The 18,143-nt window shown below is 39.7% G+C and overlaps 1 protein-coding gene across 1 annotated transcript; it reads right to left on the reverse strand.

Annotated features, from left to right (window-relative positions):
• Positions 1–15,476: 15,476 nt before the first annotated feature.
• Positions 15,477–18,085, reverse strand: Tmem225 (transmembrane protein 225). The gene is made up of 4 exons (XM_028866542.2): positions 17,707–18,085; positions 17,033–17,179; positions 16,630–16,764; positions 15,477–15,925 (listed from the first exon to the last, which is right to left on the reverse strand). The coding sequence occupies exons 1-4, from the start codon at positions 17,885–17,887 to the stop codon at positions 15,696–15,698; spliced, it is 693 nt and encodes a 230-aa protein (XP_028722375.1). The 5' UTR covers positions 17,888–18,085; the 3' UTR covers positions 15,477–15,695.
• Between the last annotated feature and the right edge of the window lie 58 nt (positions 18,086–18,143).

Here is an 18,143-nt window from a genome sequence, read left to right on the forward strand (position 1 = left end):
TCCATCCCTGGTGCAAAGGCAGGCTTTTGGGAATCCAGTGTCTGTGGTGTGACGTCTTGCACAGCCTTGGTGCAGTGGGAAGGGACTTGGACCTGCCTAGGCTCAGTGTGCCAGACTCTGCTTACTCCCTGTGGGAGACGTTGATTTGGGAGATGTGGGGATGTGGGGTGGCTTGGGAGGGAGGGCTGGGGGGTGAGAGGAGGGAGGAGGGGGGAAACTGTGGGTGGTATGTAGAGTGAGTAGAACATTTTTTAATAAAGAAAAGTGGAAAAAAAAGAAAATGAAAATGTAGATTTTTTTGGACAAGGGCAGAAAGCAACCAATTTTTTTGTCAAAATATCAAAAATTCTAACTACCATGAGAGATAATTGTATCATGTGAAGTGTAATTTTGACCTGTTTAAATATATAATGTATCTATGATTGTAAAAAAAAACCCAAACACTTACCTGAATTTTTTTACTCACAATAAATATTTTGAGATACAAAAAAGAAATTTTAGATTTAAAAATTAAAATTTTCAGTCTTTGATTACTCTTTCTGACAATATTGCAACCTAGATATTAGGAAACTATTCTGCTGTACAAATTATGAAAAAAAAAACATAAAAACTTAACCCAGACACCCCACCCATTTACCTGTGTTAGTGAACCTTCCAAAAACAGGGCAGCCATCTGATTCCAGGAAGAGGTGGGAGCATCAGTGTGGCAGGTCAGTTGGGTCTGATGCTGCCAGCTGTACTTGCAGAGGGTGGGTCAGGCTTGGCTAATGGCTTTACTCTCCTCAAGGACAGAAGGCAGAAGTTTTGCATCTGAGTGAGGGATGGAGACAGGATTAAGATCATCTCCTGAGGTTTCTAAGACAGGTAGTGCTATGCTCTCAAGAAAATTGTGAACTGGAGAAGAAATCCATCTTACATTACTATTTTACTATATAGATCAAGGGAAAACAATCTCTTTGTGAACACCTACCATCATTTTTATTCTCTGAAAAATTAAAAGCCATAGATGTCAATTTAAGGTGGGCCCACTAGACTCAGGCAGCTAGCGGGAAATGTCTATCAACCCTGAGTAGAGGGAGACACCGTCAAAATGGGCCTGAAAGAGCTCTCTAGACACATATGAAAACTATAGCCTGATTGTGAATTGAAAGCAATAACTTCATGAACACACAAGGTGTGATAAACAAGAGGAAGCAGAAGCAGGTAGCAGTTGAATCAAATCTATAAATACTTCATAATTCAACTATTAAAATGGGGGCTGGAGAGATGGCGTAAGGGGTGAAGAGTGCTTTACTACTCTTCAGGGTACCAGAGTCTGCTTCTCAGCACTCATATTAGATGGCTCACAGGTGTCTGTAAATCCAGACCCAGGGGATCTGACACCCTCTTCTGGTACTCCATGGGTACCTAGTGCACAATGTTATGCACTCACACAGACACAAATGCATACCTGTTAAAAAAACTTAAAGTATTAAAATTATTAGGTCCTGAAGATTATAATGTAGTGGAGGTGCTAGAAAGTAAGGTTCCTCCAGGAAATTTTCTAGGAGTAATGATGAGCTGCTCACAGATGCCCTGAGACAAGAAGAAAAGTTGTGTGTGTGTGTGTGTGTGTGTGTGTGTGTGTGTGTGTGTGTGTGTATGTGTGTGTGTGTGTGTGTGTGTGTGTGTGTGTGTGTGTGTGTGGTGAGCTTGCATGGAAACATGTGAAGGCTAGAGGTAAACACTGGATGTTGTTCCTCAGAAATGGCACCCAACTTGTTTTTTTGAGGCAGGGTCTCCCACTGGCCTGGCACCAGGCAAGTAGGCTAGGCTGGCAGGCTAGTGAGACCCAGGGATCTGCCTGTCCCCACCTCCCCAGTGCTATGATGGAAGTATGCACAGATGTGTGGGTTTTGATGTGGCTCTGGGGGATTGAACTCAGCTCCTCATTCTTGCACATCAGGCACATTGAGGCTGAGCTATGTCCCCAGACCTATCTTGACCTTACTTTGATCTTTTCTGTAAATCCTGACACTACTATGGTAAACTGTGAAAGGCAGGGACAGACTGACAATTTTTCTCTCTGCGGTTTTGGTCAAAATTATAAATAAATTTATCCTTTGTCATTTTCACATTTATTGTGTCATCTTCTTTTAATGGTGGTGAGTATTTGGACCCAGAGCCAGGCATTGTGACTGAGGTCTACTGTAGCATATGCTTGGTTTATTTAAAAATGAAAGGCAGCAGTAGACATGCTAAAGTGGGGATGGGGAAAAACCGTGAGGTCTCAACCCTACACAAAAGACTAGAGGCAACTAAGGAATGCTGAAAGTGAAGCACACACCATTGGTTATGCAATACCAAATGGTCAGCCCTGAAAACATCCATACAAATAGGATTATACAGATGGAGCAGGTTACATTAAGGAATATGTGTATATTATATTATATATAGCTATAATCTATATTATATATAGTTATAATAGAATATGTTATATACATGTTCCTAAATATACATATATGCATGTAACAACAATTAATAAAGGAAGAGGCCTTGAATTTGAAAGAGAGCAAGGAGGGTATATGGGAGGCATTAGAGGGAGGAAAGGGAAGAAGAGAATGATATAATCATAATCTCAAAAATAGAAGAAATAAGTACAAAAATTTAAAAAAAGCATTAAAATGAGTAAAGAACATGCATGAAAAATAGTCAAAGTTTGAAAAAGACATTTATGAGACTTTGAAAAATGTAAGTATGTTAAAATTTGCAAATTTAATGTACTGGTTTATTCAAATGAGAGGTTTTATGCAGCCTGAATAGATTAGTTATGGAAGACGGGAGGAAATTAGTCACAATGCAGAGACAAAGGAAAGGGGAAAAAAATGAAACTGGAGTTTGAAATGGCACCGATTCACAGATTCAGGAGTTCTGCTGAATCCCAAGGGGAATAAACAAGAAGACACCAACATATCACATGTAGACGGTATAGCATCAGTGACACAGGAGCATAACAAAAGCCAGAGGACACATTATACACAAAGGGGCAGAAGCAACACACTGACCCTCCCGCAACACAACGGAGGCCAGACTGTTAGAAAAAATACTGCCGTCCATCCTATTAGTTCACAGCTAGAAAACTCTTTGGAAAAAAAAATGGAAATATTTTCAAAGGAACAGAAACTGAAAGTGTTTCTACCCACTGGGTCCCATTAACAGAGATTCTAAAAAATAACAACAACAAGATTAAACTAAGGGCTTAAAAATGACAAAACTATGGGGACAATAATGGTCTGTGAGCCAGGGGATGCTGGAGATGAAGCATCCCAGGGATTCTGTGTCATTGTGGAGGTGAGGAGAAGGAGATTGGAGACATCTTAAACTGTGCTTTACAAAACGTTACGAGTCCCTATGAAGAAATAGAGATTGGAGACAGCAAGTTGCAAACCAAACAGGAAAAATGAAAAATAACACTCAAATAAAAATTTAGAACTCATCAAAGTAGGAAAAGAAAAAGTAAAAGCAAGCAGGGGAACAACGGGAAGCTAAAAGATGGAAATGAAAGAGAAAAGAAATCTGCATCTTCCAATAGGTTGAAGAAATGGAAATGGATAAAATTCTTCAGTGGAGAGATTGAAAATCAGTGAGTAATTGGAAAGCAGACATCCATACTATATGACATTTCTAAGAAGCATACCAATATTATAAGGAAGAAAAGTGAAAACATTAGCTGAGATGAACCAGGCAGATGTGAACACAAGGAAAGCAGATACAGCCTCGTTCTTACTAAGGCAGCAAATGATGGAAGGTTCTTGGCTGTCATCAACTTCTTGGGCATCACTTGGGACACGTGGATATCAACACGTGGGAGTCTTCTGGCACAAATGGCATGCGTGGTGGTTGGTAGCACCCTTTTAAATGTAATCACTGGGCAATTCCATGCTCTGTCCAGACAAGATGGGGGCCTCTTTTGAGCAAAAGTCCTGACTGTATTAGAGATGAAGTTACTTCCTGAAGATCTACCCAAACCAAATGGTTCAGAGAAATCTGAATGAGGGACAGCTGTCTTTTTAATGAGCTAGCATGTATGATTTCTAAGACTCCCACCCTGCCAGGCAGCAGCATCCAGACTTCCCCTGCTGAGCTTCCAGCTCTCTGACTTGGTTCTGAAAGCATAACTTGTTCTTTGCCTCCTTTTTTCTATCTCCCTCCTCCAGGTATCTGTAGAGACTGTAATATCGCGTGTCCTGATATTCAGGGTACCCTCTCACACTCTGAGCCTAGTAAACTCATTGAATCCGTTTCTGAGTTCACTTTAAAATTTTCTTTATCTAGGAGGCCAAGAGCATGCAAAACAGACTTTGTATACTCTGGTGACAGTATCAGATAAGACAAAATTTATAGGAAAATATATTACTGTGGATGAAAAGGTATGTTGAATTCACCAGAAGAATGTGCATTAAGATCAACTGTCTTGCACTGAATTAAAAGCTTCAAACTATACAAACAAAAGTTAAAAAGTATAGAGATATTGACAAGCTAATCATGCTTGTGAGAGCCTTTAACAGGTAGCTCTCAATGAACTATAGGTTCCAAATGAGTATAAAATAACAACAATTTACTTAGTCTAGTGTGCCTCACTTAAATTGTGTGCCCTACCCAATATAAGGGTTACAAGAGATTTGGCAGAAAAGCCTTTACAGTAAAGGTTTCTGTAATACAGAATCAAGGCATTTATTGTATCATTGGTGTTTGGGCAGCTTTTGCCTATGTTGCATCACAAGGTTTTTATTTGTGTATGTGGGCTGTGTACACATATGTGTGTTTATATGTGAGAACAGACATGCGCATGCCACAACATGTATGTGGAAGTCAGAGGACAACCACCGGTGTTGGTCCTTGCATTCCATCTGGAGACAGGATGTGTTATTTGTTCACCTCTGCATGTGCCAGGTTAGACTTTTTGAATTTTCAGTAATTCTGCTGTTTTTGCTGCCGATCTTGTTGTAGGAGACTGGGATTACAGGTATGTGCTACCATGTCCCGTTTTATGTGGGAATTTCAACTCAGGACTGTGTGCATGCATGGTAAGGGCTTTGCCCCTTCAGCCATCTCCCCATCCCAGTGTCACAACTTTACCTTTACTTTGTGTTGGTTCTGAACATGAAACGTGTGCTTTGCATTGTAGGTGCTGTCATGAGAAGCAGTGCCAAAAGATGCTGCTTGAAACACCTCACTCGGACTGAGACTCTGCGATGAATGCTTTTCTTGGTACACAAAGTTCCCTGCTTTAGAGAAGCATAGTGATTTACTCACAGAAAACAAAGGCTTTTACTGACGTTCCTCAGCATATGTCAGATTAGTATATCTTTGAATTGTACTGTTAGGATGTCTGATTTTAAAACTTGCTGTTTGAGTTGCTGACTTGAGTTGCATAACTAATAGTTATTTAAAATTTAACCTGGGATTAGAACAGAATTTCTGGCAATTTCTAACATTAGCACTAAACACATCTCTTCTGTTTTGGGGTGTCTGTTTATGTAAGGCAGCATTCTCAGCCTTGGTGATTATACAATTTAAACCTCGATCAACTATGAAAAACATTGGAGGTGCTCTGTATCCTGCTGTGTTCAATATTCAGGTGAGGCTGAATTCTTTATGTCTAAATACAAGCACATCCACCTCAATATGCACACTTGTTCTCATCATCACCGAGTTGTAAAATTATATGCACACCAAAGGATTATTTTAACTTGAGTTTCTTTATGATGCATTATCATAGATATTTGAGTTTTATAGCCATTTTATATGCTTGTATACCAGTCACATAAAAATTTCCAGGATAAAAAGGGCTGTGAGTGGAAGATGTTTAAGAAGCACTGATCTAGTGAACATGTGTGGCTCTGCTTCTTCCTCCAGATTGTGTGGCTCTGCTTCTTCCTCCGGATTGTCGGCTGCATTGGTCCACGAGGGTGGAGGGAGCAGAAGTGGGGAACCAGGTTTGGACAGCTGTGGGTATGAGATAGCCCTCTGGGAGACTACTTCCATGAATCAGCTCAACCTTATTCCAGAGTATAAGGACTGTATAGGATTGGGAAGCCTGGGGACAAACCCTAATTTGCATTAAGTGGCATGTTCCTATCATAAGGCTTATGTGGCAGCAGGGTCCTATAGCAAAGTTCCTAGTATAAGTCTTAGTTACCATATGTACAGCAGGGGGAAGGCTTCTAGTGGGAAACTGTGCCAAGGGTCACGCTAAAGATAAATCACGAATCCAGGCTTAGAGACAGCTTTCAGATAAGGTCAGTCCTCCAGGCCCAAGGACATTCTCCAGATAAGGGCAGGTAGAGAGGAGAAAGTCTCACAGTGGGGGAGGGAGTCCCCAGTGTCATTCAGGTTTGGAAAAAGTTGCCAGGCCATGATAGACCGCAACCTCTGACTATCAAGGCCTTCCAACAGACATGAATAAAGCTCTTCACCTTCAAATCAGACCACGTGTTCATCAAATGGCCACAGGGTATTCACACAGAACACAAGCAAAGAAGAAGTAGTATGCAGCCAGGATACTGTGGGTTCTTGTATTACAATAAAATTAAGTTACAGGGAAATAGCTAAAAGAAACAGCATGTAAGTAGATATAACTTCCTTCTTAGAAATTTAAAATCATCTTGAATAAACTCTTGGATAAAAAAATTATAATGTACACTATTAGGAAACACTTGGAACTGAATGAAAAAGATAGTAGAATGGTAAATTACAGTAAAGGAATGTATATATATAATAGCTGATGAGTATATGTATATATATATATGTATGCATGTATATATGTGTGTGTGTATGCCTACGACTTTGTAAGTTACTTTGCTCAAAGTATATAATTTACACTTAAAAGATTAACCAAATTTTTAAAAATTAACTAGAGATTTATGAACTCATTTCTTTATTTTAATTTCCTTTTGTAAGTGAAATTGTAGTTTTATGTAGTATGTTGTTTAGATTTAGGGATGCAACACAGCTGAACTTGGTCACAGACATTCTGGCTGTCTAAGTAAGCATGGTCCATTTGTTGTTTTGACATCTTCATTGAAATATCTTAAACACACAGCATTATATCTGCAGAGAAACCTGGACTTACTGGTTCAACTGAACTTTCTTGATTCTCAGCCTTAGGGTGAAGGGCTTCTCTCCCTTCCCACATTCCCTTAATTTTTTTCTGACTTTCTAAGCTGCCCTACTGTCCTGTAATTTTTTCCCATAACCTTGTGAGGACCCTTCAATGTGATCTGTCAACCCATTGCTTTTTTGTCCACTTTAACCCTACAATGACTATACTTTCTAAATTGTTATTTAAACTCTAATCAATCGTACTTTTACATGAGAATCACTTTACCTACTATCTCGCTAGTCCCCATTGCTATTTTAACATTCTTATTTGAACTATCTGCACACGAAAAGAAATATTTTTATGTAGAAAATCTTTTTAGTGATCTTTGTTAGTTGTGCCAAGATATTTTACTCTTATCTGTTGAGAGACTTCAACTAGACTCTTGAGTTAAGGGTTGATTTTCCTCACATGTTCTCTTTGTCTGTCTTTCTAGCCTGTCTCAGAGAGTGCTGCCTCTACCATGACCTGCCATCGCTCTGGGTTATTGCTATGTTTGTTCAAAGTTTAGTTGAGCTGAGAAGACTGATGAGCTGCTTTTAGTCAACACTAAACAGCAATATACATGATATAAGACTCCATATAAATGAGTACTGCCTTTCAGAGGAGGCAGGGGAAGGCATTAGGGAGTAGAGAGATTAAAAAAAAGATTGAAATAGATGAGGATTTTGTCCCATATAGAAAAATACTCATATTTTATCTTGGCCTGAGATGTACGGTTTACTTAATTTTGTCAATCTAAATAACGAGACAGAGAGAGAGAGAGAGAGAGAGAGAGAGAGAGAAGAGGGGGAAGAGAGGGAGAGAGAAAAGTATTCTTCAAAGACAATAAGAAATACTACAATGTAGATTATGTCTACCTTGAACCATATCTAAGGAGGTTGAGACAAAGGGAAACATTTAAATGCAAGAGGAAGGAGTCCAGATAATTTGTTTTGAAATAAAAGAAGGCTGGTGACAAGGTCCTATAGCAAGAGTTCTCATCCCCTGTTCATGAATAGAACATTAAAAGCATGTTATATAAGTATTCTTGTACATCTGGATAGCTACCCCATAACTCATGAGCAAGCTCTGGCTTGGAAAGTTCTTAGGAAAAGCTCTTATTGTAGGCATCTGCTTGTAAAAGTCTTCAGGAAGGGTGTGTAATGGTTCCTACATGCACAGGTGCAGAAAGTCATGCTTCTCTCATGGTTTCTAGCTCTACACACGTACACACATTTGTTAGGGTTTTGCACATGGGCCTCCATTTTGACTCAGCTTTTCATAATTATCTCTTTCTGAATGGATGTGGGGAGAAAGAAGGAAAGAAAGCAAAACAAAGAAAAGAAAAGCAAAAAGGGCACCTAGAGCTTTGTCATCAACTTGGATGATTTGAAGGATGCTTTGCTATCAGGCTGTTCAGGATTCCCTGGGCTGTGGTAAATGCTTTTCCTTAAGTATTAGAGCAGTGCATCTACTTTACAAACAAAATTCCCCTGGAAGTGCTGCACATACTGGCTCAAATCTTCCAGTCTCTGTCACACAACAGCACAGTTACTTTATTTTATAAACGAGGCCACTGAAAAGATAGAAATATATTGACTTGCTGGACTCTGTTGTGGTGTGCGGTGGAACAGGCCTCCCAGATCGGAGGCTATTATAAAAAGACATGTTTCTCAATCTGACTCTCAGACTGTTGAAAGAGTGGGTCCCAAATGGAAATTTCCCCAGGAATCTCAGGATGGGAGAAGGAAAGGGCACCAACTAGAGGGGTGCTTGTCTCCCTGAAAAAGATTTCGCACAATTCTGACAACTTGTCAGACCACCTCAGAGGATGGGACTGAAGTCCACACAATGAGTCAATGGTGGGCAGGGGGTAGGGAGGGGTGGGTGGGATGAGGGAGAGTTGGGATTGTTCACTGGATCTCCTTATCTCTCTTCCCAATGTAGCCGTGTGGAATATATCTCTGTTTTCTGCTTTCCACTTTTAATTTGGCTTTTTAAATTGACTTATGGAGGACTGGTGGTTGGACTTGACTTAGGGCACAAGTTGTGACCCCTGAGTTCACTAACAGGAAATGGAGCATGACTGGTACCCAAGGCATTTGGTTCTTATGCAAGGACTAGGTCTCCCCGATAGCAGATTCCCTGACTCCCAGGTTTTCCTGAAAGCGTTTTGGTCTAGATTTTACTTCTTTAATCCATAGTCATTTGGCATTATCCTCAGCTGTTGCCATCAGCTGCTCTTATTTCTATCACTTATTATGTGGCCACTGTTCAGGAAACAGCTGTCTGCTCCCACTGCCAGTGTCTCTTTCTGGCTTTGTGTTCTTGTAGTTCGCTTCCATGCATGAAGAATAATGAGTTTAATAACACGCTCCTTTAACATGCCACAGGACTCAAACGCTAATTACAAATTTATACTACTCATGCCATATTAATATTTATGGATACAAGAATACATGTATAGGATTTAGAGAACTGTGCCATTCATACACTGTGGCCACACCTCAGGGGATTCCTTTGCCCCCATTTTATGAAAAAGCTGTTCTTTGCCAGATGAAATTTCAGTCTTTTGTTGCATGAGCTTGATTCTGCTCAAAACCTGATGCCCTTCCGGTTTGAAAGTTGGCAATACATTGCTACTGAATTCTATTTATTTTTTTGCTACTGAATTTTTAAGGTTTGCAGATGCCAACTTCTCACTAAAGTTCTCCTCAACGAATTTATCAAGTGAATAACCTATGCATGATAAAAAGTATAATTACTTACTTATGCACAATACATTTCTCTCAAAATTTCAAACTTGGTCCCTAAGGCAGAAACCAACAGAGAGATGGCTGGGACCCATGAAGCTGAGTTCTTAGTTTTGCGACCAGCTGTCTACAGCAGCTGCAGTCAGTCTCCTGAGTCTGTGCAGGACACAGACAGAGAAACAATATTGCTTATTATTGAGCTTGAAGCACAACCTCAATGTATTCCCTTGATGAGCTGGATGATTTGAGTGACACCATGACTCTTCCTATTAGAGGAGGTACTTGTATGACTAGAGGCACTTTAGGGTCACATTTGTTCCATGACTCCTTAAAATCTTACTATTCTGATGGCATGAAGAAACAAAGGGGAAACCTCTCAAAGAAATAGAACATTTGTGCCCCAAACCAAGAGCCTCTAGCCTATAGTAAGAAGGACCTTATACCATTGATGTCTTGGTTATGTTTCTCTTACAGTCTAGCAGTAAAAAAGACAATGCAAAGATCACTTTTTAACCATTTATTTATCTGTTTATTCTCATCTTCTTCTTCCTCTCTTCCCCGCCACCCCTCTTGTGTGCATTGTAGGCCATAACACACATGCGGAGGTTGAGGAGACTTGAAGGGGTTAGTTCTCATCTCACACCATGTGAGTACAGGGGATTGATCTCAGGTTATCAGGCTTGGTGGCTAACGCCTCTACTTGCTAAGCCTTCTTGCCAGTCCTTCCAAATTCCAACTGCTTTACCCTTTTTTAAAGTCAGAAACACCAAAACAAAACAACCCAATTCCAAACATTTCTTTTAAAAACATTGTTTAAAATTTGACATAAATTGTATTTACCATATATGTACAACATATCATTTTGAAATATGTATATATGTGTATGCACATGTTGGAAAATTACTAACTCTAGCTAATTAATGTATACATTAATCCACATAGACACCTTGTTTTTGGCACAGGGAGAGTCAGAATACTTTCACCATCTTAACACTTTTTTTTAAAGAGTATAATAAATATATTATTAATTCCATATTATGTTGCAACACATTTCTTGAACTTACTCATCTTATCTGACCGATAAGGAATTTATATGACTTGTGTTTTTACTTTTGCAATTTTCAAAGCATTTTCTGTATGCTTAGGATTTTAAGTATGGTGTGCTGTGGGGATATTCTTTCTTGTCTATTTGGTGTCTTGTGTGATTCTTGTATCTTTATTCACATGGCTTTTCTTAGTTTGAGGGAAGTTTTCTTTTAATCTTGTTGAAGATCTGGCCAATGCCATTGACTTGGGATTTTTCTCTCTCATCTATGCCCGTAATTCAAAGGTTTTGTCTTTTTCATTTCCTGTATGTCCCTTTCCTGTTTTTGAAATTTCCTATTCCTCCCTTATTTGGTCTAAATGGTGCTTTGTTCCTGGCATTCTATATTCTGCTTGATTCATTCTATTTGTCAGGCTTTCCTTTGCATTTTTTAGTTGAATTATTGGGCTATTCAATTTCATCTTCATCCAGCTTGAGTTCTCATTGTTAGTATTCTGACTCACCCCTTGGAAACCAATGTCAGTATTCTGACCTGCCCCTTGGAAACCTATAGGTATGAGTCTATTCCTGAGGATGGCATTTTCTCCCTCCTGGTCTCCAATTACCAAAACTACAGGCCTGAAAATTCCAAATAAGTTCATAAATTTTAACTCTGCCTCTAGTCTGTATCTGTTTCAGTGGACTTCCATTTGGCTGACTGACACATCCAGGCACTGACTACTGACTTCAACCTGTGGACACATGGACTTGCTGAAGGCTGATGTAGATTAGTCCAGCCAAACATAATTATTTTTTTTCTCTATGGCTAGGTCTAGACACAATTTATCTTGTTACCAGATCAGATAAACTCACAGAACAGATTCCAATATAGCTTTTTACTATTGACTGCTCTCAGTATATCCTGGCTTGTTTATATGAAGTTAGGAAAGTTGTCTCACTTCTTTTTAAGTTTATCCTTCTCAGATCTGATGGTGTTTGATGACTAGGATGTATCAGTTTAACAACCCCAATCTCAAGACTACATGCACCTTCATAGCTCATTAATAAGTTTCCTGTTAAAAATACATTGTGCCTCATTCACAAACTTCATGGTACAGGTTTCAGATATAACTCCAGAGGTTCAAAGTTTTTGATGCAGTTTTGATAAACTAATACAACATTGACTACAAACGGTTCTTAAGAGTCCCTAAATTTCTATGGAATTTTAACTTTTTTGTTATGATGTAAATCTATTCCAGCTGTCTTACAGATACCTGGGAAAAGTTCTGCTACTGTATCAAAAAATTTGGTTTGATGAAAACTAACAACCTCCAGAGACCATTTCTGACCCCGCCTATTTTTCGAGCATATTTTGCAGATTCACTCTTCCTACTTGACCTCTAGAGAAACAGCAGATGCTGTGGCTTCTATACTTCTGATTTGGTGTGCTATTCCTCAAGCTCCTAGAACATCACTGATGCAGCCTGCCTTCTCAGCTCCCTCAAGGAACAGATGCATGAGATCCCGGCATTGTGCATGACTCCCGGTTTCCCCCTCTCCACTTTGCACCATGTCAGCTTGAAGCAGAATCAGGAATTCAGTGCCTTTGTTCCCCCACTTGCTACTCATAACTCACCTTTTTATAATAATCAAAATGGAGGAATGTTAGTATTCTGACCTGCCCCTTGGAAACCTGCCCCTCTGCTTTCCCTCCCTTCTCTTTCTCCCTGTCTCCCTCTTTCCTATCTTTTCTCTTCATCTCTCTACTGTAATAAACTCCCGCCACATGGCTGCAGTGATTGTTCCATGCACTGTCTCCCACTGCTGCATCTGCCCGCCATGTTTCCCTGCATGTGTGGGATACCCTGGCCTGGCCAGCTAGGGTCCCCTGCGTGATATATCATAATACTCATCAGTGTTTCTCTCTCTTATTTAATTCCATTTTCAATTCTGGATTGTCTTTATCATTCTATCATCCTTGTGTTTGTATTTTCTTGGGCATTATTTAGGTGGTTGTTTTCCTTAAGCTGATTCTCTTTAATTTCATTGAGTTGTGTCTTTTAAACTCCTTGAATTCTTTGATGAAGTTTATGTTCTTTTAAACTTTGTGTGCTGTAGTTCATCTATGTAATTCTCCCTGGCAAGCATTTCTACAGGACTTGTATGTTTTGGAGGGGAGATTCTGCCTTGATCTTTAATATTGTTTGCATTTTGCGATGAGATCTGGACATCTGGACTTCATTAGTCCTGTGTCTGATATGGACAGAACAGGTTGTGGCAGAAGAAAGGATATTTAGTTGGGTTGGGCTTAGATTCTGGAATGAAGTCAGGTGGATAGATAAAACTGAGCTGGTGTGAAAGGTGTGCATCCTGTTCCAAACTTGGAGTGTGAGAATAGATCTGGCTGGGTGAAGAGGTTGGATGTACAATGAGAGGGCCCAGGCACCGGTGGCCACACTAAGCTGGGGCACAGGGTGTGGGCCTGGGCTGGATCAGGGAGCTTGTGGTGGTGTGTGAAAGAGAAAGTAATAGACTTACTGAGCTGGACCTTGGGGAAGGATATGAAGGATCTGGCTGAGTAGAGAGGTTTGATATGGTGTCTCTTTTAGGTTTGTGAACTGCACAGTAAAGTTATCCAGTCACTTTACTGCACTATAATACCCTAGAACTTCTTATGAAAACCTAAAGGATTCTAACTATTGAAATAAGGTTTAGGCACTAATAAAATTCTTTCATTACAAATATTTGAATATTGTTTTCCTTCCAAAGTTTCTGTGCCGAAACAATAAACATCCATACTATTTACTGGTGCACAAACAGCATACTCTACAATACAGATGGGACAAATGCATTAGAATTCACATTCATTCTTCCTTCTTCATACTAATACTAAGACTTGACAGGCAGGTCAAGTATTTTGTATTCACATTTAGCTGCCTGTTTTCTCTCCCATGTTTTTCAGCCATGCTCTTGCTAACTTCAAATCATCTTTAATATCCTACCCCTTTCTTCTTGTCTATGTGGGTTTTTTTATGGCCCTGAAAGTAAAACTGTACCAATTTCACCTATTCTCACCAGGCTGGTAACTACTGTTTTGCTACATTTGGTTTTCCAGTGATGTAGCTCTAGCACCCAAAGCTTGGCGTGATGTCTGCCATTTGCTCAAAAGGCATAGTTGGTACCTAAAACAATCAATATTTTAAGTAATAAGAAAAATGAAAACTGCCGATGGAAAAATCTCTTCCTAGATGGCAAGCCTGGGAAATGACCTCAAAGAGGAGTAGGATAAACTTGAAGATGAAAATATCCCCAGCTCAAGTGTCATACATTGGTTCTCTTAAGTAGTAGAAAACAGCTATAAAACAACACATCAAAGAACAGTCATTGGAAACAAAATAATACAGTCAAAGCACAATGCATCAAGTTAGAGAGATACCCAGTAGAAGATGACAAACAACAGTCAGCAGTGCTCAGAGGCTAAAGAAACTTGTTTCAAACATGCCTATAGAGAGCCGCTGTTTCACACTACTGTTGATGGCCTGCTTTTCAAATGGCTAGAGAGAGTACAAGAGTATTCAGTTTGAGGTCTATTTGAGAGACTTTTTAAGAATGAGTTGGGAAATGGGGGAAAAGGATGCTTAGTCAATTGGTTGGTGCTGCAGACTGTAGAGAACAAGGAGAAACATACCAATGCTTTCTCCACAAGGCTTCTTAAGAAATTTGTTTAAAAATACATATATAAATAAGTATTATAAATATACATACATATATGTATGACAAGACATTTGAGTTATTCATTGTATATCATGAAACTAATTGTTTTATAAGTAGCTTACTAATACATTGTGTGAGATTTGCCTTATAGTCTCAAACATGTTAAGCTTGATACAAACATTGGTGTAACTAGTGATTAATGGGGGTGTAAAATAGCCCCAAACAGTTTAGCACTTATCTTAAAACAGTCTGTATCTCCACCAACATAATGTGATGCTCTAGCTACCTAGCGGAAGCCTGCATTTAACACAGGTGAAGCGTCTTTAGGGAAGTTCGGTTCATGTTTGCATGCTTACTCTAACAGGAATCGCTGCCATCATTGACCTATTATGTGATGTTGCCCCATTGCTATAGGAAAACTGAATAGCTACTGATTCACAGAGGTGATAAACTTCCTCTTGTTTTTCCTCCTGGTTCTGTCCTAGCTTATGTTTGCCACTGTGTCCTACTCCTACACAATTTCTCCAAACACTCGAAAGGTTAGTTGGACATCATTTATCCAGAGGCATTGAGGTAGAAATGAGTTCATGATGTAAAATCACCAGCAAGCCATTCTGAAAAGTGTTTTTATCATAGTAAGTAAAGATGAGATTAGGAAAATGTCTAGAGGAATGCAAGTTTGAATAAAAAAAACTTCCAGTAGAAATAGTGGAAATAATAAGAAAGGATGTAATGTTAAAATTTCATAAAGTGGAGTGATGTATCTACAGGTGTTTATCATATTGCTGTGTCTTCCCATCAATATGGTCAAAATACTACACAGTAAAACAAAAAAGTATTCTATACTGTTATAGAGTTAACAGTGCAGCAAATACGATTTATTTAAAGTTTTTTGCATTAATAACAAATATAGAGGATATTAATTGTTTATAAAGCCAAGATTTAAAAAGTGACATTTTTGGAATATTTTCATTGACCTCAATGCATTCATACATATTCATAATGCCATACACAGATGAAATTATTGGGGACACACACACACACACACACACACACACACACACACACACACACAGCTAACTCATACAGCCCAGGTTACACGACGTGATTGTACATGTGGTTTGTGCAGGGTACCTTCGTTTGAGGTCATAGAGTGCACATGGACAATGCTCCGAGGCATTGTGGTGCGCTCTGGAAGTGAAATAACTTGGATTGAACTCCCAGACAGCCTTCTGCTACTAACTTCGCTGGATGGTATACAGAATTTCAGGCAGGCACATTTATTTGTGCACTGCATGAAACAGAAGATACCTAGGGACAGAGACACAAGGGAGCAGGATTAGTGTACTGGGAAGAGGTGTGGGACCACTGCCTTCCAAATTCTTAGAAGACTCTGACCACTGAGCCTTGCGAATGCTTCCCAGCTCCTCTCTGGAGTCATCCTGGAGAAGGAGTGATTTAGTTAGAGGGAGTGGAATTCTCCACAGTAACCTGTGGAGGGTTCATTCTGAATGAAGATGTGTTTCGATATGGGTTCTTTGAGGAGGTGCAATTCTTATGAAATTTTAAAGACTCCCCAGGAGAAGGAGAAGGGGACCCCTTGTCCTGGTGGGTCCCTCTCATATTCGCTTTGACACTGCTTGTCTTGTCACTGCTTTGGCACCACGCCCTTTTCCTTGGCTCTCTGGCCCTCTAACATAATTGAACCTTGTTTTCAGCCACTGTCCTTGGCGGTGACCTTCATGGTTTATCTCTCCCTTGAAGTTGTAAAGCACTAAAAATATTGAAAAGGAGAAGATGAGGAGTGCTGTTAGAGGCAGGGATAGCCTACCACGTCCAATTTCAGCTTTCTGCTTCTAAGAACTGTATTTAGATTGTCCAGCTGATTTTTTTTTCACCTTTTAAACCATGGGTTTGGCCTCTTCCCCTCGATTCTCCATTTTCATCATTTCTTACTTCACTCTGTATGGATTAACCAATTTTTGTCTCTCTTCTAGTGCCCTGGAGATACTCACCACAGGTAAGGAAGAGTGCGATGGCTAAGTAGACAGTGAAAGCGATCCACTTGACCTTGTAGGTAACGAAGTACATTTGTTGACCCTTATTTAGCCTGTGATGATACACAGTGACTGCATAGAACAAAAGGCAACCTATTGTCCAAAATAAAGAAATTTTTTTTCTCAAGAAATTTAAACTCATTAGTCACATCTTCACCCCCAATTCACCTTACTTCCCAAACTGTCACTTCCAGGACAGCCATTTCATAGAGTGATCATAAGTTAGTGACAGATCTAACTCAGGAACAGTATATACCCTTGAATCAGAGAACTGGAAAGACCAGCTATTTAAGGATTACGGGTGGGACCTAAAAGCCCATTTCAACTTCCATCTGTGCCAGTGGAGCCAGGGAGCTGTTACCTGTGAAGAAACTCAGGAAACCAATTAGGAGGTGCACACACTTATTTTGAGAAATCATAGAGGTGAATTGCAGACCTAAGATCAAATTAAGATAGATGGATATGTTGAGACTCATCTTCATGATGCTACTGATCGTCCCCAGGCTATCTGTTGGGAAATAGAAGCTGTATTGAGAGAATGGTAAGATATTTCTTCTAGACTCATTTCCACAACTGTCGAGGTCAAACTTTCGTGAGGATCTAAAAAAGTCAGAAGGTGTGTGCTTGAGACAGCTGAGAGACCCAGCAGAAACTTAGTGATTTTATAAGCTCCTTCATAACTCATAGGCTGAGTACCTTATTCCACCCATTCTCTCTTAGGGATGCTAAAATCCATTTGCCTTTTGGCCGGTCGTATTGTCATACCCCTCATGTCCAGTTGTGCTGGTAACCCTACTGCTACTTACCATTTTTATCAAAAGTCCAGTGCTTAAACCAGTGAGATCCTAATATTTTCTCCCGAAATCTAAATGGTGAAATTTTAGTTTTCCTCCACTATGTTATGTTTGCAAATGGATTTACTGTGGCCTGAGAAAGTTGCTCCCAGGAATAATGGGTAAGTTGATCAGATGATGAAAGTCAAGGAACCATGAAATTTTCCTCTCCACCCACCACTTTCCATAGTATAGTTCTGACCTTCAGGCCAAAAAGCAGGACAGCAACCCAGCCATGGACTGTGGGTAGTCTTATCCTTTCTTATTTTGGGAATCAGTTCCACCCAGTTTTCCATGATTAATCCTACTACCAACATGAGTATGGCCCCAGAGGAGAAGACTATGTTGACACTCTGGATACTTCTGTTTGGGAGATGCATCATTGTGGATAAAAATTTCTATCGGAGACTATCACCAATGTTTCACATGTCTTTTCTTTCATCAGTCACAGGAAGAAGGACGAAATCTGAATGTTCACTGACTGCAGAGGTGTTGCCACAGACATCAACAGAGGCAAAAGCTGAAGTAACCTGTAGAGCAGAAAAGATGACTTCCTCCCTTTACCGTTCTTACATAAAGGGCAGACTGTTGTCAGAGCAACAAACTACCGTGGAATCCTTTGTCTGTTGGTTTGACCCT

Source organism: Peromyscus leucopus, chromosome 7 (assembly GCF_004664715.2).
Source record: "Peromyscus leucopus breed LL Stock chromosome 7, UCI_PerLeu_2.1, whole genome shotgun sequence".
Lineage (NCBI taxonomy): Eukaryota > Metazoa > Chordata > Mammalia > Rodentia > Cricetidae > Peromyscus > Peromyscus leucopus.

Bases quoted from the DNA above. Each gene is read 5' to 3' on its own strand.
- Tmem225 (XM_028866542.2), bottom strand. From the start codon at position 17,887: ATGATGCATCTCCCAAACAGAAGTATCCAGAGTGTCAACATAGTCTTC. The intron at 16,765-17,032 runs GTAACAGCTCCC...TTTGGACAATAG, and splicing joins TTTCCTGAGTTTCTTCACAG to GTTGCCTTTTGTTCTATGCA. The intron at 15,926-16,629 runs GTGAGTATCTCC...CTCTGTCCCTAG, and splicing joins CGCACTCTTCCTTACCTGTG to GTATCTTCTGTTTCATGCAG.